Genomic DNA, 23208 nt, shown 5'->3' on the forward strand with positions numbered 1-23208 from the left:
GCAAAGTAGGGGTTTTGCAAAATGCAAGAAATCAACCAACCCGCTGTTTTAATTCTAATGGTGCTGCTTAGTACGGTCTGCTACTTACCTCCAATAACAGCCACATCTGCTCCAGCTGTGGGGCTCTCAATGTCTCCATCTATAAATAGATTAGAATATACAAAAGTTAATTAAAGAAAAAGGAATTGGATCATATGTAACAGCAGTGACTGTACTGGTGGTGCTGTATTATTTTAACCTCAAACTCAGAACTTAAACAAGATCTCTCATTAGCAAAAGACATTTATGAAACTTCTTGTTAGAGTTAGCTGTAGTGTAACAGTTTTCTGCCACCATAACACTGGAAAATAAATAGCTAGCACATTATGCAAACTATCACGGCCCTCAGGGAAACACCTACTGTTTATTATGAGCACTTACCTGTAACATCCTCCAGTGAATGATTAAATTAAGAACGTTTAGGTACTGTGATTACTCTCAGAAAGGTAGTTTTGGGAAAAAAAATATTGGTGCCTATTTATTTTCCCAATTATGGCTCTTCTGAGTATGGTCTGGATCTTGATTTGATGCAAATTAATCTGGCTGTATTGATTTCAATTAGTATTTATTTATCTGCAATATCCTGTTTTTAATCTTAGCATTTGTTTTCTTTTAAACCTACATTTGGAATCAAGGCAAGCCTGTTAGGTGTGTCTTATAAAACACAGTCCCCACTTAGAGTAAGTCTGAATTCAGTGCTGATAAATCAAATTACATTCTTTACTGGATTATAATTTATAAAAAAAGATAACTTTGCAATTTAAATGCAAAAGAGAAGTACCTGACCATGTCTTTTTAAGAAGTAAGAAATTGGTTTGAAAAGTTGTAAGCTGCTGAAAGGGCAGTTGGAATTTGAATTACATTTTGATCTTAATTATAGCACTTACTAAGAACATCTAAAACAACTAATGATTAGCCAAAGTGTTTTAAAGGGGAGAAGAAAAAAAAAATCCCAAAGAATGGTAAGGATTTTTCTCTCCTTATTGTTTGATATAGACCTTAAGTGAAAGCAAATTCATATAGACAAGCATTTCTTCACGAGCTTCCCCTTAGCTGATCAGGGTACAATTCTGATCTTGTTTTCTCCTCCTTATTTCATGCCATTTGTATCAGCCCACTTAGTCCTGAATTATGTGAATGTCTGAGAAGGTGATGAACTCCTGGAGTTTTTCCATGCTAGGTTTATGATAGGACACTCCTTTCTTTCTTTATTATTGTACTATTTATGCAACTCTAAATGATACTGGTTTCTGAACAAGTCAAATAATAGCTTTATGTGTGGTCTTTTTTTTATTTCCCTTTGGTAAATACAGCGGATAGAAAACTTCTCTGGAAAAGGTAAAAATGGTAATTCCAAAACCTTCTATAAATTCAACAGTGGCACTATGGCTGATATCTGGCTCTCCTTTTGCTAAATCTGTGATATATGACGCAAGGATAAGACAGTATCAGCAGCTCTCTCCTTACTCATGTCCGGTCCCTTATATCAAATTGCAATAAACTGAGGAGAGCTGAGATTCAAAGTATCCCCCTCTTCCCAAGCATGGGAGATGCTTTTTCTAGAAAGTAGGAGTACTTTCCTCTGCCCCAGAGATCCTTCCCACATTTTCTTGCAGTTGTACTGTGATGGAAAGATTGAACACACCTTGTGTAATTTAAAAACTCAAATTATGTCTACGTCCATTCAAAACCCGTGTGCCTCAGAAGAGATTAATTGCTTCAAGGTCAAACTGTTCTGTATTTCTTTATACACCAAATATATGCTGCATGCCCAAAAAGCAGGCTCCTCTACAGCAATCAAATACTTGAAGGTGTGAATTCTAAAGTGCTTCCCTAGCCACACAGCTTGCTTCCAAACATTAATTCCAGATCAAATCATTATCCCTTTAATTATAAAAAAGTATGCTAGTAACTCTCTGCTCTTTCCTCTCGTTCCCAGGTGCCTCTCAGATTCAGATAACAAGCAGGTGCCTTATCTCTAGTACTTGCCACCACAGTGCTTTTTGATAATGGATTACAGTATCACCACTTTGCAGAAAAGTTTTCATTTCCATACTGTACTTTCTAAGTTTTCAGAAGACTGCTGGGCCCATCTTGAGCTATCGTGTAGTCAGCACTGATCTGTTAAGCTGACAATGCTGTGCTATTCAGCAACCACCTAACACCTTGATGTGGCTTCACTCACCACAGTTCCCATTTAACTGCAAGCACAAGAGCCTGACTTCTCCTTTGTGTGTTGACTTTTACCACGGAATGGGCTTGCTCTCCTCCCAGATGGCCTTTTGTTGCATCATCCAGAGTGCCAGGATACTGCAGGTACCACCAATGTCCAGAAGTTTCCAGGGTCTGCTCCCTGGATCAGTTTTGGAGCAACAATGATGGAGGGGAGAGAGGGACCCTCAATGCCAGTCTCACAGTCTCAGAAATTTCACTTTGTCCAAAAATAGCTATGTGATTCATGGCAACATCACAATATTGCTAGGCAGCAAGGGAAGGTATCAGTGTCATTCAAGATTCGAGCAGTATCACCCTTCACAAAACATGAAGAAAATGCAAGGCATGCACTCATGAAATGAGGCCGTCTTGCCAAAGCAGGGGTGAGACAACAGCCACTATCTACATGGAAATCCATGCTTGGCCAGGAACCTCAGCGGGGTCTCTCTAAACATCAGCTCAGTCTATGTGAGAAACACACTGCATTACTGTAGGACTGAATCTTCACTCTCTGAGGTAGAAAAAATATACAAGGTACTGGAGGAATTTTTAGAAGAGCAATGGATGTAGGCTTGGCCTCTTGTACCTTCTTTATTCTGCTCTTCTTCACATGCAGAGCACTCAGAGGTCTGTATTTCAGTAACGTCTGTTACACCTGTTTTGGTTATTTTCCTTTGTTTCAAGGACAACTTTTGTGCTATCTGCTGCTAAATTGTCCTTGCAAAACTTCCTCTCACTGTTACACTGGCCCTTGTCCATAGGCACAATCTGGTCCTGAAGTGTTTAGACAGTGTTGTTATTTAGTGTCATTCGTTGCCATGACATGCAGAAATCAAAAGATTGTGGGAAAAGTTGTTTTTTGTAAAATCTCTGGCCATCAGAATGAGTTGGCTAAATCAAGACTAGAACATCCAAACCAAATTGCCTGTTGTTGGAAAGTATGTTTCTAAAAGTCAGAATGAAGGGAAAGAAATGTCTTTGTGCCATGACCTGAAATTCATCAAATTCCAGTTCTGCCCATAAATTTATAGATAAGGAATTTTGCAATAGAATGACAATTGCTACCTGTCTCATTCTCATCAATCAAATCATGCTGAGAAGGCAGCAGCCTCTGAAAGCCCCAGGAATATTCCTGACTTAAATACTGCAAGCAGATCTCTGCCTTTGTGCTTCAAAAGTGAAAAGCCAGTACAATTAGCTTTTATGTTAATGTAGCCAGTGGTGATATTTTTCTGCTAAATTTGTTGGTAAATTTGTTAAAGCATCTCCTCCAGGTGCTATTTTCCAATAAAACTTGGCTTTTATTAATTTTGATAGTTTTTCTAGTTTCAGTTGATCCCATTCCATTTTGGCTGAGGAGCACTTGTTTGAAGGAGGCAGGTCCAGCAGTGAAAATGTTTGAGGTTCAGCACTCTCCTTGTTTTGCTATGCACTTCTCTTGGCAGTTGTAATGGTTTCTTTTGTTCTTTAAATTGCAGAACTGAACCACTAAAATCCATAAGTCACTTCCAGTTTAAAAATTATGACACTGGCTTTAAAATAATTTAAAACTTTTATTTACCCTTTCTTTCATACCGGAGCTTCATTCAAGTCTTAATTTCCAGCCCTTCTCTACAACGCCAAAACCAAAGTGCACTTTGTAGATGAAAACTGAGGTTTTGGCATGATTTTGTGACACCAGGAAACAGGTCTTTAAGTAAAACACAAAGTATTATGAGAATCCTGACAAGACTTATCAGTGAGCTACTTTAGAAGCATAACCATGTTAAGACATCCAAAGTGACAAGCCATTCAACTTACATGGTGATAGGAAGGGGCATATTCATTCCCCAAATACATTCTCCCATCCAGCATAGAAAGCATAGATTTTAGATCCTGCTACTTGCAGAAAACAATACCTTATGTGCTTCTGTAGCTACTGTCACTGACACATGGCATAAACTTGCAGAGAGGTTCAAGCTTTCTCATTTTTCAGGCACAGTTTTTGCCTGCTAAAGGAGTTTCCAGAAAAAAATCTGGTACTTGCACCCTTAGTGGTTTTGCAGTCAGCACTGTGTTTAGCAATTTGTGTACCTACATGTTTGCTTGTTGTGGGTTTACACATGGAAAAGGCATGAAAGGGAAACCGTACCTGCAAAGGGTTCCCCATTTGGCACATTTGATATGAATGTATGGGAATCATCCTACAGGATAGATCTAATCTACTGGTGTGTAATCCATAAGGGCAATGTGATGGGGTAACATAGACCTTACCCCAAACTTCTCAGTGTCTCTCTCATTTCCCAAGATAAAGCTCCAAACTAAAGCCAGACAAGTGCTTACTGTTAAGTAGTGTTGAATATAGAAAGAAAAGCCTGAGATTACAGCTCATGTTGTCACAATTTCCTTGCAGCTGTGGGTGATACTGCTGTTTTGGAGAGGGTGAGTCAAGCTGAGTGAGTATACAGATATCTATGTGTGATAACTAGCTTTTACAACGAAGTTTTCAAAGCCACTCAACACCAGTCAGGCAGCACTGCTCCTGCTCCTGCCTTTCAGGATTTTCCTACCCATAAGCTTGTGCTTTTGATTCTTAGCAACTTAAGCCATCTTTTATCACGATGCTCCATTGCTACCTGCTTGTGGTTACACTCTCAGGCGAAGCTTTGGCTGCTAAATTACACTCAAGTAGGTCTCTAAGTGCTTTCTTGGGCAACCCATTTTCTCTCTTGATGTACCTGTTCATTGCAAAAGAAGTGCTTGAAATTCATTCAATCCCTGTGAATGCTGAGCTGAGGTCCTTAGGGCGGTGATTTCCTTCTTAGGGCTTTCCTAAGTGTGCAGACTAGGAAACGCACAGTAAGATTTCATCTTTAATCAGCTCACCTAACCACCTTATGAAAAACACGGCTGCTAGTGGGAGTTTTCCAGGTGAGGAACAACCCAACCTTATCTCGGTATATCCATGGATGTGCTCTGCAGAACCACTCCAAGTATTGACCGTATCCTTGCAGGAATTGGTGTGTAAGCAGTCTGTAGGCTGAAATGTGTCTTTTGAATTCAACTATTAAATGTTTAATGGTTTTGTCTTAAATATTAGTACTATCTATCTGTGCACTTCCAGTAAACAAGGGAGATGTTCAAACTGAATAACATCCAGTTACTGATTCAGTCCAGATATAATTGTAATTCAGAGAAGGATTTTGCCTCTGTATTGATTGTTCTTTCATACATTCATACATTTGAAAGAGAGCTTTAAGTGTAACTGGAAACTAATGAAATACAGTTTACTCAGTAATACCGAGTCTAGTAAATTATGGTCTATTTTTTGGGTTGTATCAATTGACCTAGCACAACGTACTATACCAATTTTGCCTTATTTTAAAAAAGTTGTAATTTTAAAGGAAGACTGCCTTTTTATGTGAAGAATTTAGGTGGGTTTTCAAAACCACTCATCACTGATCTAATTCCTTCCACTGAAGACAATAGTAAGGTATTTGATTGGGTTCGGTAAAATATTATAAGCTTCTGAAAGTATTGAGGGATCTACAGAGTCCACCAGGAAGCTTGTGCAATTGTTAAAAGCCTTTACTAAAATTTTTGCAATTTTTAATTTTTTAATATCATGTATATAAAAATTTATTTCTTATAACTGTTCCTTTCCCAGGGGCTCTCTTCTGTTCTTTATATGCTCTTCTGCAGTCATCATTCCTCTTGACTGTAAACCCAGGTCTTAATGTGTCCCTATTGCCATCACTGATGCAAGACTTTTCTTACCACACATTTAGTATGGAACAACTAATGAAGTCTTAACATCTCCATTGTTTATGCAACTGTGGTATGTCCTCCTTGCCCTTTGGTTTATGTTTGTGCCTTGCCAACACATTGCATTCATGAGAAAATCATTAATCTATTAACCTTAGCATACTGATTTAATTTACAAGCTATAGTTAGGACTGGTTCACTGCAGCTGCATGTGTAAAAATGAGTTGAACCAACTTCTGAAAACTTCATGTTAAAAATATGTTAATTGCTCAAGCTGCTCTCTGGCCTGTGTTACGATATCAGATGCATCGCACTGAGGCCTTTCTGGATTAAAAAAAAAATGTCATTACCTATTTTAATATTTGCCAGTAAGTGTGCAGTGCCCTGCCAGAGCTGGCATCTCTTATCCCGCAGGGTCATCAGCCTGAACCCATCAGTTTGACACATTCTGCTGAAAAAGCCGTCACCATCTCCCATTAGATAATGAAACACATCAAGGCTGTTCTTTCAAAATTAAGGAACAGTTTCTCATCTGTCAATCTGGACAAGAGACAGAATAATTTGGCTTCCATTTATATACTAAATTATTATAAGGACAATAATGGTGACATACAACAACCACCACATGATCTTTTGGGTAAGTAAATGGACTGTGCTCCAAATGTAAGGTAAATCATGCAGACTAAAAATATCTACAAAATTAAAATACACAGGGCCCAATCCTCTTGCTGTCCTAGCTAGCAAGTACTTTGTCATTAATTCCAAGAAGACAAAATCCAGTCTCATTCAATTAACATAAAGGTCTGTTCAAGACTTTTCACACTTTGTAATACAGTGAGGATAAAAGGGCATTGTCAAATTAGTTTAATTAGATTAGGATAGCCACATAATTTTAGTAGTTCACATTTGATTCTGGTATACAGTGTCAGCAAAATATTTTTGTACCATTATAGAATGTTATAAAGTAAATAAGAGAAAATATGTTTTCCAGTGTTTGAGGGAGTAATGATTTCACTCACACAGTTTTTCCTTCTTTTGGGAAGTTGAATTGCACTTGGGTCTTAGGGAAAATCAGAGATGGACAAATGGACTAAAAGTCAGCTTGTCAAAACATAATCATATGATATGCCTTAATGAAAAGAGGGAGAAGGAGAAAATGTTCACGAAATTTGGGAAGTTATTTTAGGTGAAAAATAATAAGGATCTTTTAAAACTGAACAGATATTCTGTATTTTGAAACAAAAATTTTAAATAATTAAAAAAGAGAAGAAAATTGTGTTTTAACAGATTACATAATCTAAACAAAATACAGATTTTTTTAGTTAAATCAAACTTTTCTGTTTATCCCCCACAAGAACTGGAAAAACCCCAAATTCCCCTTTCAGTTCAAACCACATGCTTTTTTTTTTTTTATGCACTTTCTAGAGACATACATTAAAGTACTTTAGCTCCTTAGCTCAGGGTGGTTGAATACCAACCACTAATTCTGATGGCAATTAAGCAAAGTGCATCCTGTAAGAGCATTAAAATGGCAATGCCCCCTTAGAAGTACTATAAATGTGACAACCTTAAAGCTCCCATACAGCACAGTACATGAGAGACAGCTTACTGTAGGCCCCTGAGTCCCCTCCAGTAGCAGATATTTAATGTCTCCTATGTATTCACACTGATGTGTATACAGTGTATATATACTGTATATATACAGTAAAAAATTAACAGAGAAATTCAGATAGATCTGTCTGCTGCTCATAGCATCAGGAGGAATGAGAGGGTTTCAGGGTTGGCAGAAGAAACCCAGAGCAGAAGAGAGGTTAGAGAAAGGACCTGCCTCCCTGGCACTGGAGCTCCTTAGCAAGTGGGCAAGGAAGCTCACAAAAGGATGCTGTGGAAATCTTGTCTTTAGAGATGGGATGTGGGAAGCCACCAAGGTTCACCCTGTGGTGGTCTTGCCGCTCACATATAGTTGCTGGTTTTTGGTGTGCCTCTATGGCAAAGCTGCTTGATGTCTGAAGAGCAAATGCTGCCACCTTATCATACAAAGGGTGAGTGATGTGTGTGGACCTGGAAGAAGGTCTAATCTTTTTCAAAAAATGCTGCATGTGGCAACTTGCAAGTTGTGCCCTGTTCTGTCTGCCTCATGTTTATAGTCATATCACTGCAAAAAGTTCCTTACTTTTCCATGGAAATATGTTAATGTCACCAGGCCATCATTTACATTTTTCCTTCACAAGCATCAGAGCTGACTTATGCTCCAAATGTACCTATTGCTGGGGAAGATAAATTGACCTGGTATTGCTTCATTAAAGGAGTGACAAATGTGGTATGAATCAGTCCATAAGGTACAGTCCACAATCAGGCTGTTTTCCTGCGTGTGTCCCCTCTCCTCCCACCTTCCCCCTCTTCATCAGAACAGAATACTCCTTTTGAGCGCTTTTTAATTGGGAAGGTTTTGAAAGAAACACTAAATATCCAGCAAATCTGCCAAATAATTTCTGCCTGACTTTCCTCCAAAGTCAACAATTTCAAGCTCTAGTCATTTCTGCTGAATGAAAATGGGAACAAAACAGCCATTTGCTCAATCACTTAGATCAAAGCTGAATGGAAAGGAGTCACTGGCTTAATTGATTAACCATTGTAAATGCTGCAAATGATCGTAGGTAATCAAAGGAGCTGACTATGGATATAGTGAAAGCCCATCTGACAACCTGTAACAGATATTTAACTTGTAATTCTTGAGAAACAGTGCATGAAAAAAGCACACCTCAGTGACCTAAACTTTGCATGTTAGAAACATAAAAATTTGAGCCAGGACCTTCCAGTGGAAAGTCAGAGGCCAAGAGGTCTTGGAGGACATGATAATTCCTTCCCAACCCCTTGCGTAAATGGTTATATGATGCAGTAAGACGATTTAACTGCTAAACTGCTTGTAATTATTTACCAAGATGCACTTTTAATTTGTACCTAACAGGTCTACCAGCCTCAGTCCTGACTCTCAGGCCTTTTTACTGTGTCATCAGAGGATAAGGTGATCTCTGTGTTTCTTAATGTTGCTGTGCTTGATTTTATGACTTAATAACTTCTTAAGATTAGGTTTAAGTTTACATTTGAAACATACCCTTTTTATAGATGTGGCACTGTTTAAGACAAACATTAGTTAAAATTATTCCCCCTTACTAAGACAAACTGAACTGCCTTTTAGTATTTGAAATATTTCCATCAAATATGTTTGGTAGCATTTCTGTGCTGATTTTCTCTGTTCCTGCTGTGTGCCTGACCGTCCTGGTAATCTTCATGATTTTTTACTCCATTATTCAACTGTTTTTAAAGGAAGAGCAGGCAAAGATAAGCAGTTTGCCTCAATTTTCATGAAAGCTATAGGCTGGAGAGAAAAGGGAGACTAGAGTAGTCCAGCAGTGAAGGAAAGGCAGCGAGGACTCAGCAATTTTAAGCTGCTAAAGGAGCAGCCAGTTCTCCAGTCACCACATGCTTTCCAGTCATCATGCATGTAGGTCCAGAGGAGTTGCAGCAAGGTGCGTCCCCTCCCCATGGGGAGCTGCTGTGGGAGGGAGCTAGTGTATGCTGGTGGTGGGATTTAGGGGGCAGAGTCATAAATCCAAAACCAAGAGTGTTTCACTGGCTCTGCTGCTGGCAGAAAACTTATTTTAATGAACAATGACATGCAAGGAAAGAAACATGGCCATTATTCTATTAAGGCTGTTAAATGTCTATTTCTCCTTTTGAGAAGAAAAAGCTTGACCTTGTGCTTAAATTACAGGTGATATGATCAAATTACAGGTGATGTCATCTAGAAATTACCTGGAACCTGGTGAAAGCCTGCAGTTATGCATGAAGATATTATCCTGACAATTCAAAGAATGTAGTGCCAGGCTACTGTCCTTAGAAAAGTATAATAATTTTCCCAACATGGGTAGGTTTCTTCCTTTATATCTCATTCTCACCACCAATATTTTGTAGCACAGCAGTCCGACAGGTTACAATTCTTGGAAACAGGAGCTCTCTGTGCTCCGTCCCCTAGCTTATTTGATATGAATTGTATTCAGCTACTTCCAGCTCATACACCAGTGCTTGCCTAAGGCACTATCTACTAAGCATTGCAAGTGGAAATGTCAGGATGTTTAGCATATGCTCTTCAGGGACACAGAGATCTTTCCTGGAGCACTGATGAGGTTAATATTATTAATGGAGATATCTGTAGTGGAAACAATCTTCCAAATGTTTTAAATATTGAGCATATTAAACAAAGAAAATAAAACATATTGAAACACCTTAGAAACTTGCAAGGCAAATAGTAGCTCAGGGCAACAACAGTTCTCATTTTCCAAGGATTCTGCAATGAATATGCAGATTTCTTTTGCATATCTGCTCCATTTAAAAAGACAAAGCCCATTTTATTATCTGAAAAACATTTATGTATCAGTCCAAGCTGTCTGAATGGAGTTGAGCAATTTTAGCAAAACTTCTTTAGCATCTATCATTCATCTGAGCAATTCTAGACAGATTGTGCAATAATTGTTAAAAAGAGGAAAAAAAAGAAAAAGTCTCGCTTGTCTACTATTTTTGGACAGTGTCTGGTATTATTGGACAAATAGCATACTGAATGCATTAACACAGATGAGCATGAAAAAACCTTCACTGAAGCCATATACTGAAAGTTTTTCAACATGGGACTTATATTGTTGTGAGATTCATTAACAACTCATTACTAATGTTCCTCTCTCCTCATGAAACATGAACGGTAAGTACCGTGTAGGTGGAGAGATAATAACCAGCCTGGCAAGATTTTTGACTACTGGAGAGGAGCCTATGTGATCTAAACTGTCTCCACATGTGCTGCAGAGAGGACACTAGTTGGCAGTTGGCCTATATGATTGTTGTAGATCCCTTCCAACTTGAACTATTCTCCTATTCTATTCTATTCTATTCTATTCTATTATATCCTATCTTGTCCTATCCTATCCTATCATATTCTATTCTATTCTATTCTATTCTATTCTATTCTATTCTATTCTGACATGCCTTCTTGCAAGGAGATCCATTCAGCTCCAACAGAGGTGTCATGAATCCTGGGGAATGGGGTGGGAATTTTTCTTCCCATCAACCAACCAGCAAACCTAGAAGACTAGCTTAGATTAGAAGCCTAGCTTTCTGGAGTCTATAATTAGGGAAAAGAAATTCCAACTATTACTGTTAGCAGTGCTTAACCATCCCTTTCCAAAGCCTGTGCTGAGGGCTTAGACTTTCTGTAAGGTAGGCAGAGCCTTTTTTGCAGAGCTTTCAACATGCACTGGTCAGAAGGGTTAGATCTCTCCTACAGGTGCTTAAATAGCGTCTTACACTCCGTTTTTGCTTGTTAAGTTGCAGTCATGTTTATGGAAGCAATCTTATTGTGCCAAAATTTGGTGCTACTACATTCCCAACTAGAAAATAACTCCATTTAGTTTAGTCTCCTAATAAGGAGTCCTTTTTGGGTTACTGCTCACTTGAATGGCTGTCTGTAGACAAATGTTGACTTTCAAACAACTTGGAGAATGATAATAATTTCTGAGGCTTCTGCCTCTTTTTAAAATCTGGTTGAAACTGGTCAGTGGATCCAAAAGTTCTTGATGGGAAGTGGCAGATGGATGAACAGATGATTAAGCAGAAAGATGGACAGCAGGAACACATAAGATTCATTTCATTAGGAAACTGGACTGAAAACAGAAGTAGCAGTGGGTACTTGGATAATATTCCTATTTTGGTGACCAATTTAAAAAATGCCATGTTTTTACGACCACTTCCAAGCTTGTAGATGATGTCCTTAGTGGTTTAAACAGCAAAGGAAAAACCAAAGGGACATTGCTGAGATTTTTTTCAGCTCCTTTTTCTGTCAGAATGCTACATTTTTATAGTTTGGACTATATTTTAAACCTTTAAAGACAGATTCAGCTTGGAGAGCCCTGGCAATTTCAATGGAGGATTAATGTGTGTCATTAAGCAAAGAAATATGGTCTAGTACTTTTCAATAGCAACAAATGCTTGCTATGGCACTTCTCTGATAAAAATATTTTTGACTTACTGTAAAGCCTTTGGGCTGCTCCTTTCCTAAATATATGAAATATACATGCAGGAAAGCTAAGAGTGAATTGTTGTGATTTAAGCTGGCTGTTACATTCCAGCAGAAAAGGGCATTCCTGTTCCTAACCCTTTTCCTTTCAAGCTGATCTAGCAGAAAACCAGCCCACCAAAAGGAAAGAGGTGGGGGGTATTTATTGGCAAACTAATCCAAGTCAACATGTGGTCTGACTGTCCGTTGATCTGTTGACAGGGAGGGGTTTGCTAGGTGCAGACAGAGAGGGCAAAAAGCAGGAATGCTCTTTTGGGCAGGTGAAGTACATTATAAATCTGCACTCAGAAAAAACAAGTACCCCAAAAGAAAAGCATAAAGAAAAAACAGTTCGATAAAGCCAGAGATTTCCTTGCTAGATTGCTCTGAACAGAACAGAAAACTCCAGTTTTCACAGCCAAGTGTCTCCTTTGAAATACAGTAGCTCTAGAAGGCCATGGAAAAAGTTGGGCTTGGTATTCCCTGTGTAAGAGTATATTGGAATGCACTAAAAAGTAAGGGCCCTCTCTCAGCTGTCAAAATAGGGACCCTAGGGCAGAGCTGTTACTCTGTACCTCCCTCCCTGCCTGGAGGGATGCTGCTCTTCCACAGCTGAATCAGCAGCAGTCGTGCTCTGCAGCTGAGCAGTAGCAGTCACTGCTGTCCCATTTACACTCGTATCAAAATGGGGCACCATTCCAACACACCAAGTGAAATACCAACTGGTATACATACAAAGTGGGATTTGGAAAAACTCTCACTGCTAAACTGCTTCTGCTCCCTTTGAAGTTGGTGGCCAATCTCCCATGCATTCCAACTGCTCAGATAGGCCAATAGTGAAAGCTTTTAAAAACTATTTTACAAATATTAGAAACATGATAGAACCAAGGATTCTCTGTCAAGATCATCATATATAGCCTCTGTCCATCTCCTCTGTTTTCCAGCTTCCCATTTTATTCACCAGCTGATGCTGCCTAACAGGCTGCAAAAATCTGCCTTCTCAAGCAGTCATGAGAAAGCCTGTAAATTTCTCAAAGCCCTTTCATAACATACCCAAACTATTTACCATTGCCTCCAGAGAAGTCTGCTTTGGAACAGTATCATAAGGTCAAGTTATACCACTGAAGCACCTATTAGTATAAAGAGAATGAAAAAAAAAAAAAAAAGAAAAAGAAAAATGAACAAGCACTAGCACAACCCTGGAAAATATGAAGTCATAAGTAGAGTTCAGCCAGAGCAGACTCCCATTAAACTTTGTTTAAGAGCCAAGTTCCACCCTGAGATATGTGTGAGCTGCAGTTTATTTCAGGGGGACCTATGCTGTACTTCATGTCAGGGCAAGGCTTGGACACAAGTATGTATCTGTTACAAGTCAGAGAGGAGTAAAGCCCACATCCCTTTTGCATTTTTTGGTTTTGTCTGCAGAGAAGGAATAGAAAACTGAAAGCAGTGGATAAAACAGCCCACAATTTTACAGGGCCTGTCTGTCAAACTTAATTCCTTCTTCCACAAGACTTGAATGCCCATGTTTCTAAATCCACTAAGGTACTTTCATGAGACGTGGTAGCCTTTCCCTGTGCCCCTGCCACCCCCATGAGAGTTAAACACACAGGCAGAAGTTCTAAGACTTGTCTTTCTAACTTCTTTGCTCTTCGGAGTCCCTTTAAGAGACAGTCAGCAAGAAGTGTTCCCTAGGATAGGCACACACTTTATGAAGAAGGGACATACACAGCAGACTAGCTTAACTTCCTTAAAGCCTTCCACTGAACATTTTTGTCTGACAAGCAGGAGCTCTGCTGAATGAAGAGGGAAGAAGGAGTGGCAGAGAGTTTCCCTATCCTGCTTGCATTCCCAGACAAGGGGCTAGGCATGTTGGCACCCTTGTGCTGTGCTGAGTTGCATGGAGAGCTTCAGGCAACAGCCTTTATCGTTGCTCGGGCTGGCTCCTGCCGCATAGCTGGCTGTTAGAGAGGACAAAAGGATAAAGTCATGGCCACATGCATTTCTTCATGGCTCCTGGAGGCACTGTGGTTACCTGGGCGAACAAGGCAGAGGAGTGCCTTGCTCCCTGACATGAGCTGTGCCTTCAGTAATGCTGAGCTCCCAAGGTTGAATTCCTTTAACTGCGAGTTAAAAGAGCTCATTCAAGAAGAGGGAAGAGGGGGAGGTAAGGCTCAGTCCTGCCAAGCGCTGAGTCTGGATGTGAGCAGGAGGTTAAAGTATTTCATATGAGAATCTCTGGTAAGTGCAAAAGCTTTTATACCCCAAGGCAACCCTTTAAACACTGAAATGCTAACTCCGGCTCAAGAATTTCCCATGCCTCAGATCCCTAGGGGGTTGCCCTGTGCTTTAACTCTCCATTAGGCATCTGCTACTGGCTCTAACGGGGAAGATGGACCATCAGCTCCATGCTCACTACAGCACTTCCATGGGCAGAGCTGAAAACGTGTTTAAGTCCTGGTTAGGCAGCCAGCCTAACAAGAACACCCAGCACCATCAGGATCAAACCTACGTTGGCAATCACTTCTTATGGATACTGTAGCAGGTGGGAAGAGGTGGCAGTGTTCCTGGGAAAGAAAGTCTCTTTTTCTTAATACTGGTGTAGCCTAACAGCCAGCTGGTGAGGGCCAAGAGAAACACACAGGCAGCTCTGGTAATGCCACAACATCGCTTCATTGTGCAGTGGCAGTGAAACAAAGGGCGGGGAAAATCGGTACCAAATCCCATTAGCTAGAAGATGGATTGGAAATATGCCAGCAAGGATGGGGAATGGGAAGGACAGATATGTGTGCCCTGGGAGTCTGGAGAGATGATATGGCCCTCGGCCACAGCTGGTGTGCCATGGCTTTGGGCTTGTCAAAGGACTGATTTTGCATTTCTTGCTACATCTCCCCTCACCCAGGATTATGTTCAGTGTCGGGCAGAAGTATCCTCTTAGGGATATGGATGCTCATGCCCACAGACAACAAGCTCTTACCTTAATGTGCCAAATAGTGGCAAACAAAATCAGTTGCAAAGCTAGACACCCACATTTATCAGTATCTCCCTGGCAGACTTCCCTCAGGCACCCACAACTCCTGGACCTTGCTGTGTGCTGCAGGTAGCAGGGCATGACCAAGGAGGGTTGATCCCTTAGGGTTTGAGAGCCTCTTCTCAGGTGTGAGCTGTGAAGAAAATCACTTAGGTAGAAAACAGCATGTGCTAGATGTTCCAGCTTCCAAGCCTATTTTCCTCATTCAGTGGGGAAAATACACGTCTCTCCTCTGGAATGAACCACAGACACAACCTTTAATTACAGGACATGTGCCCCCCTCCTCCCACAATGACTGCTGCAATTTTATATCTGACAAAAATAGGCACCCAGACCTCCAAAGGGGGTAGCTGGTACTTCCCCCTCTGGGCACCTCCAGCAGCTGCCAGACCCTGTAAGGTCCTGGGGCTGGAATACACCACATTTGAAAGGGAGGGCGATTCACTCAGTGATTTGGTACTCAAGTCACTTAAAAACAGCACAGTGGAAGCAGCGACGACGTGGAAGTCATGCTCCCATCTGCTCCACTGTTGGCCTCTGGAGAAAACAGGACACAGGATATGCCTCCTGCCTGGGGAAGGCTTGTAGCACCTGGGAGAGAAGGCATGACCTTTTCCTTAAAGGAATGCAATTCATGGAGAGGAGTAGGGAGAAAAAGTCCAGGCTGCATTTAATCTTAAAAAGTGCCATGCAGTCATACCTCCTCTTGCTTTCTCCCCCTGTGTTTAAAGCTGATCCTTAGTTATTCAGTAATCACACATTTTAAACAGTTTCATCTGTCTCAGCCACCCCATTGTTGCTCCAGTCAGTCATGAACCTTCTGACACAAGTCAGATGCTGTTGAAATGAAAGGTTTCATTCATCGCAAGTAAAAGAAATCAGAGAAGGTACCCCAAGAGGAGAAGGGCTTGGCTTATGCTCTGTTTCCAGCTCACAAATGGTTATGTCCCCAGGATGCAGAGATTAAGCATCTCACACAAAATGTGGGAGGAGGAAGAAGATTCTTTGTCTGAGATTCACAGATTTTAATGGATTCCAGAGGCAGAAATCTTTTACCAAGGAGCAACAGCAAAGTTCAGAGAAATGTAAAAGCATTTATCTCCCCAGTTGCATTCCTGCCTGCCAAAAGCAGGAGGGGTGATTTACTCCTCCTTGGTACAAGGAGTCCCTTATGGATCATTAATCCACAGGGAGAATGAGCTCAGGAGCCATAGACATCTTTTCTTAATGCGCAAGAACCTTGAATCAGAAGGAAGTATTCTTCTTTGGGAGCATACCGGATCAGTTTATCTTTATTTGCTCCCCACTACCCCCTGCAAGAGCTCTAGTTACCGTGGATAAATCACTTTACGTTCATTAAAATCTGTGATGATAGTAGATGAGGCTGCTGTGAGCTATGTCAAGACATTTGAAGCAGAGTAATATTAAAAAGTGAAGATCTGAAATCAGCAAATTCTGATCCAAAGTCCAATGAAATCAATATGAGCAATCTCAAGTTCCAGGGTACAAGCATCTCAACACCACTGACTTTGGCAATGCAATGATAACTTGCAGTGAGTAAGGCATTTCCTGAGAAACTCTGTAGAAACATGAAGGAGACAGAAATGGTCAACTATTTGTTTACATGCCAGGACCTCAGGTGATGTAGCTTTCTCTTGGCAGCTAGAGTTGATCAGAAAACATCCACCAAAAGTTATGGTAGGAAAGGGGTTAGATCTGGTGGACACCTCTTATTATTATGTTCTCATTTCTTTAGGAGTAATAAAAAGAAAAATAGTCTCATTTTGTCTTACTTTGACTCTCTGAAACCACCCGAAAATATTTCCACAATGCTTCAGTTGCTAAGTGATGAACATTAAAGACTGGTTATATCTATTCACAATATGCAGACATTTACAAAATGCCACTAGTCTGTAGTGGATGGCATTTTATAGTCTTTACCTTGGCGAAAAAATGTGCAGCAGAGAACTACATTTCTGTATTCAAATCTCCCAAGAAGCACTCACTCTGTGCTCAGGTTTGCCAGGTTCCATATAACTCTGGTAAATCCACATCCTTATTGCTGTAAATGACTTACAAGATCAGAAATGTGGCTCAAAGAGAAAACCCAAAGCTGGCTGGTGTCCTTGGGTTTTGTGTGTGTCTGTGTGTGCATGCAGCATCCTTTATTTTTGCTCTTTGTCAAACTTTGTGTCACAGTTAGGCTTTGACAAGTTGAAAAGTATGAAGATTAGAACAATCATGTTTACATGTATTACCACCTGCTACTTCATTTCTTCCATGGTGCTTAAATGTTCAGGCATGTGGCTTTGAAACACGCTACCTTTAATGCACTTAAAAACTCTGCTGGATTTCCAGCTTGCTTTGATCTCCACAGTCTAGAGACTACCTCAGAGAATACAAATAAATATGTTTAGGGGAAAAATATTTTCAAGGAGAAAACCCTACAGTCCTTCCAACTTGATATGCTTTGCCAGTTGATGTCATATCTAAAGTTGTTTTTTGTACTTTATGCTTCAGGAGGCCTAAATCTCTGTCCAGAATGAGCAACTAGATGAGGTAACTTGGGAAGATGGATGTGGTCAGCGACCCTTATCATGAGCACTGAAATGGCAAATAATTTTTGGTGTTTTTTGTTTAGAAAGGAGATGGAAGGAGAGGTGATTTCTGTCCTGAGGAATTTACAGACCAAACAAAGCAAAAAGGATACATTTATGCAATGGAGAAGACTGTACTTTGTTAAGAAGGAATGGGAAGGATGTGAGAGGAAAGATGGTAAGAGCTTGCTATTAATCATAAGTAGGAAGGACACGTTGACTAGAGAGCTGGAAACAGAGGAAAGACTTGGCTAACCCAGGCTGTGAGCAAACCAGCTTCCTTCTGGGGCTGTACAACACCATCTTTTCCATCTCTCGTCACACAAAGTCATCATGCATCACTGCCTTTGTGGTAACGGCTTGGACTTGAAGTAATCTAAAATTGTCCCCTGTACAGCAAGTAAGTAGAAATGAGAGCTGGGTTCTTGGGTCAGAGCATGGGATGGTTACCTTGAGAAGGAGGGAGCATAAACTGGGGAGATATGGTAAGGTGGGTGGGCAAGTAAGCAGCATGGGAGAGGTGTTCGGAGGGATCAGATCCATCCAGCTCTAAAAAAGGTGAGATGATAGAAAGTGATTTTTCATTTTTTTTGAGAATAATCAAGGGTCCTGACACTAACCGTTGCTTGAGCTTGAGGTATGGAGGAGAAGACTCCTCTCAGTGGGAGACGGGAAAGTACCAAAGGCAATCAACAAGTTTTCAGAAGAATTGGTCCCTCTCCATTAGGTGGACACAGCCTGCACAAGAAAGACCTACAAAGCAGCCTTCTCCCTGACCTGGTGCTGTTCCTCTTGGCTGTCCTGATGTTAGCAAAAGCTATTCACTCCACTCTTCTTCATGACTGGAGCAAGGATAGGATAAGTAATAGGAAAAGTGACAGGGTGTGCAGAGCACACTGAGTGGTTTTGAAAAAGAGAGAGAAAACCATGACTTCCTCTTTTCCCAAAGCAAAGGGAAGCTGGAAAGGAAGCATGGCTCTCAACGGCAGTTTTGTTTCCTGGTCTGCTCTGTTCAACACCTTATGCAGGGTTTTTTATAGAGGTGCAGCCTAGTCCTGTGTATATCCCCCTATTTCCACCAAGGGCTTAATTGCCATTATTAACTGGTAGTATAGGCTTCTTTAAAATAAAAAAGTCCCAAAGAAATCAGTGAGGGAAAAACTGAATTTCTATGCAATAGAGTCCAAAAGTCAAAGTCCACTGATGTAGTTATGGAAATTCAAGAGAGACAGACAATAATAAACTCTCCCAATCGTGTGATCCAGGATGTAAAATTATGTCCCAGGTTGTAAATAAAAATTCCTATGTGATGACAGGAAAGATCTGGAGGAGGGAGGTGGTGTTTCATAGCAAGCTGTGAGGATGAGGGAGCAAAGAGAAACCAATGGAGAAGAGAAGAGAGAGGGAGATGGAAGAGGGGGTGACTCCCAAAGGAAACAAGGCCTCAGCCCGCAGGATGACAGGGGCAGATTTATGTCTTCCTTGCCTGTGCTTTTCTTCCTTCCTACTGCCAGGACCGTGGAAGGTCCTTGAAAGAAGGGAGGAAATGGCATTTAACAACTGGGACCTGTGTGTCTCTCCTATGTTGAGATATAAGCACTTACCTGTGGGCTGAGAAAGGGACAGACAGGAAGGATTAGGAGGTGCAGAGGATATCTGAACTAGACAACTTGAGAGTGCAAGTGTGAGAGAGAGGTAATGATAGAGACTGGTCTGCTCTCTGAGAGCATTCTTGCATCACAGATACACCAAGAATTTAATTTTCTGCTCTCTGTATTGGATAGAACAGGGACTGTGCTTGTGACACTTGAATGAACCATGAGTAGTTAGAAGACCAACCTCTGCTAGCTCATGAGTGCTGGTTATTAATGCCTCAGGATAATAACAGACTCTAGTGAAAACGTAATATCATAATAAATTGGTAAATTTCTAGCCCTAATACATGCTAAGAAAACCTTGAAAGCAGTATTCAACAATATTCCCATATAGATCCCAGAAGATAGAAACAAAATATAAAAAGCCAGAGTGCCATTTTAAACATACTTCATAATTTTTGAAAACGCACACAAGTTTCCTGAATTCTTGGATGACCACATTTTTACGGTAACTCTTCACAATCCACTAGAAATATTTTTTCCCTCTACTCATTCATACATGTAACTCTTTAATCACCTGTGGTTAGGTGATTTACAGGCTATTTGTTTTACCTCAGGCTTATTTGGTTTAGCTAAAGTTGATCATCAGGAGCTGCTTCTTCATCCCTTGTTAAGTGACTGAAATTTTTGAAACATCCAATTAGCAGATGAGAAGCATCTTGCTTTTGTCTTAGTAAGAATGCTTTTTCAAAGAAACAAGCTTATTTTTCTTGTGTACAGAGAACAAATTTGCCTACACGAAAGGATCAGGTTAACCTGGAGTAACAATTCTGTGAAGGTTATTCCAGTATAAATTAATTTTTCCATAACTGTTTGAGGTGGACACAGAATTATACAATATGATTGAATTGATTCTTGAATAAGTATTCTGTTTCCAAAGGAGGGTAGTTATTTTTTAAAGAATAACTTTTATTTCAGCATGAATATGCCAAAATAATCAGTTTTTCTAGAAAACTGTCCTGAAGATGCAACTACCAAATTCTCCCAGCACAGATGAGCTACTAGAGGAACATAAACCTGACCAGATCTCCTGCCTGCTTGAGGTTTAAACTTGTACCATTCACTGCCTGAAGAAGAGCACAGACTTGGTCTTTTCCTAATCTGGGTTCTCCCCTTTTAAGTAGCTTGATACATATGGAACATCTACTTCCTCCTTGTTTCTTAAGTCATTATCATTGCTTTTCTCTAGATCTTTGCTTATGTAGACATCCGTCCTGTAATAGTCTCCAAGATGGATTCAGGCAAATACTGTAGATGCTTAAATTTAAAACATGGAGTGATTCAGTGTCTATACCATGGCAAGCTTCTAGGCTCTGACTGTTTATAGAGTCAGCAGAGACACCTGAATCTGGCATTTGCAAAGGATAGCTTGCATAAGGCCGTTTTGCTAATGTTTTACTATATCATATAAAAAGGGTATTTTGTAATGTTTTTCAACTTCTCATATGTAGCCCAAATCATCTTCTTGCTTTCTTTCTTGTTACTGAGTTTATGCCTCTGCTAAGCCTTCAAAAATCTAGTCATTTTTTCTCCTACTTTTGAAGGTATCTATCATATAATAAGGGAAACATGAGCTTGTGGGTATTGGTCTGTGAATAGAGATGTGGTCAGGGAAATAAACCTCTCCACATCCAGAAGTCTGACTAGTGAAAAGGCATTTAAGTAGCGAAAAGGGTGGTGGTGTGTATATATAAGTATGTCTGTGTATATGTATGCATACAGATATATGGTATATTATATATACATACACTCTGTGTGTGTACATATGTACATATATAAAGAATTTAAATCCATTTTCTAGGTTTGATGTTACTAAAACAGTCTCTGTTTGCAAATTTAAACTCCCACACATATGTAAAGACTTGATGTCTGATTCTGCATTGCTGTGACCTTGTCACACATGCTCTTTATAATGTGGACCGCCTCATAAAACTAGACATTTTAAACATGCAGTCCCCAGTAAAATAGGCATTTATCACTCATGATAACATGGAGCTGTCTCAGGGTGTGTTCAAAGGCCCCCCTGCAACTTACTGATAAAAAGCTTAACTCTATTTCAGGGCTTATCTGAAGAAGAAAGAGGCAGACCCTCATGAAATAACTGATTTTTTTTTTTTTCTAAGATGAAAAAGAGAGGCAGAGGGAAGGAGAAAAAAAATCACTTTAAAACTTCAATGCAGTAGAACAAGTTTAACCCATTGAGATTTTAAGTGAAGTTTTCTGCTTCATCAGGAAGAACCCTGTGGTGAAACATATGTCAGAAGAGAAGAAGATATGAGAAACTGGCCTCCTTTGCAGATGAGAAGATTAATTAAGAGGAAAATCACTTAGCCAGATGTCTCATTGGTGAAACTACACGTGCAAGGTACATCTGCAATAAGGGAGCAGCATAGCACAGACAGTGCATTTGATTTCCATGCTAACACTGAAGAGATAGGAATCTGGTGTGAATTAGATCATGCTGACTCTTGGAGAAACGGAGGAGTACAGGTCTTATTTCAGCTACAAATTATGAGCTGCACGTCTGTTGTTATAACGTTGCAGTATTGTTACTTGATGCAGTTGAGTTATGGGTTACAAATAAATTATCTAGAGAAGACAGTCCTTTTCTCCATTCGTGTTCATAAATTGTTGGCAAACCAAACCTGATTTCTCCAAGTGCCACTTTTCTTCATTGGCCAAGTAGTTTTTCAGAATGCTTAGCAGCTGGTGAATTTTTCATCAACTCATTACTGGGGTAACACTGTCAAATTCATTTGACTTAGAAACTTAAGTCTTTCAGAAGTAAGTAAAAAACAGTCTGCCTGCTGTCCAAATACTTGCCCAGCTAAGGTGTTCATGTACTCTTGTCACTGTGGCATTGGGGTGTCCCCCAATTTTTCATGCATTTCCTATCACAACTTGGATGTGAAACAAAAAAAATGTAAACAAAGATCCTACTAGTTCCAAATGCCGTGTTTAAAAGATTTTTGATCTTCCTGTGGGAAACAAATAAGCCAGTTGCTAAATAATTTCTGAGCTATGTTTTTTTCCTAAGCATGCATTACAAAATTAGAGAGTGGGAAGCAAAGAGCTGTTGCCCCAGTGGATCTACTGGAATCAATACTAACTCCTACCTCCTGGCTGCTATAAATGCCTTCCCATAGTCAAAAGCTGCCTCTCCAGCAGTGCCCCTGGAAAGCAGTCATTTCTCTCTACCTGTAATCTGTCCTCTCTATGTAGTCTACCAGCCTTTTGAAGAAAGGGTGCCTGTACAGCACCTAGCACAATCAGATCCTGCTGTTGGCTTGAATTTCTCTCTGCTATAGGAATACTAATCCCTCTCCAACAATAGAGACAGGCACTCCACAGAGCAGACACACAAACAGACTTTCATTAGAGAATGCAGTCCTGAAAGCCTGTTTCACAAAAGGCTTTGCTGATTGGACTCAGTCATTTGAACAGTGATGGATACAGGGTATATTCCACAAGAGCCTAGAAAGAAAGGTGCAGCAGTATCAGCAATGAGATGCAGACACTGTACAATTCTGTAATACTAATAGGCTTAAGCACATAACCAGCCATAACCTGAATTTTTAACATCTACTGTGTAAATCATCGGCTTTTTTTTCCTTTTTCTTTCCTTTTTCTTTCTTTTTTTTTTTTTGTGAAAAGCAGTGCCCAGAAATGCTTAGAACTGTGTATTTTAAAAAAGCAGACTCCTATTTGGGTGGACATCTCCCCCATTCCCTCCAGCTTAGCAGCTTGCCAACATTTCTGCTGTTAATTACTGAAATTTCAGGTACATTCTGAGCCTTTTAATTTGCAGACTTTCACATCAACATC

At 40.1% G+C, this 23208-nt stretch overlaps 1 protein-coding gene across 1 annotated transcript in view; it reads right to left on the reverse strand.

Annotated features, from left to right (window-relative positions):
- GYPC (glycophorin C (Gerbich blood group)) overlaps positions 1-23208 on the reverse strand; it is a 35554-nt gene that overhangs the window by 7894 nt on the left and 4452 nt on the right. Inside the window, exon 2 of the mRNA XM_030018795.2 lies at positions 89-139. Coding sequence (XP_029874655.1) covers positions 89-139 — 51 coding nt within the window. The remainder of the gene's footprint in view (positions 1-88; positions 140-23208) is intronic.

Source organism: Aquila chrysaetos, chromosome 6 (genome assembly GCF_900496995.4).
Source record: "Aquila chrysaetos chrysaetos chromosome 6, bAquChr1.4, whole genome shotgun sequence".
NCBI lineage: Eukaryota > Metazoa > Chordata > Aves > Accipitriformes > Accipitridae > Aquila > Aquila chrysaetos.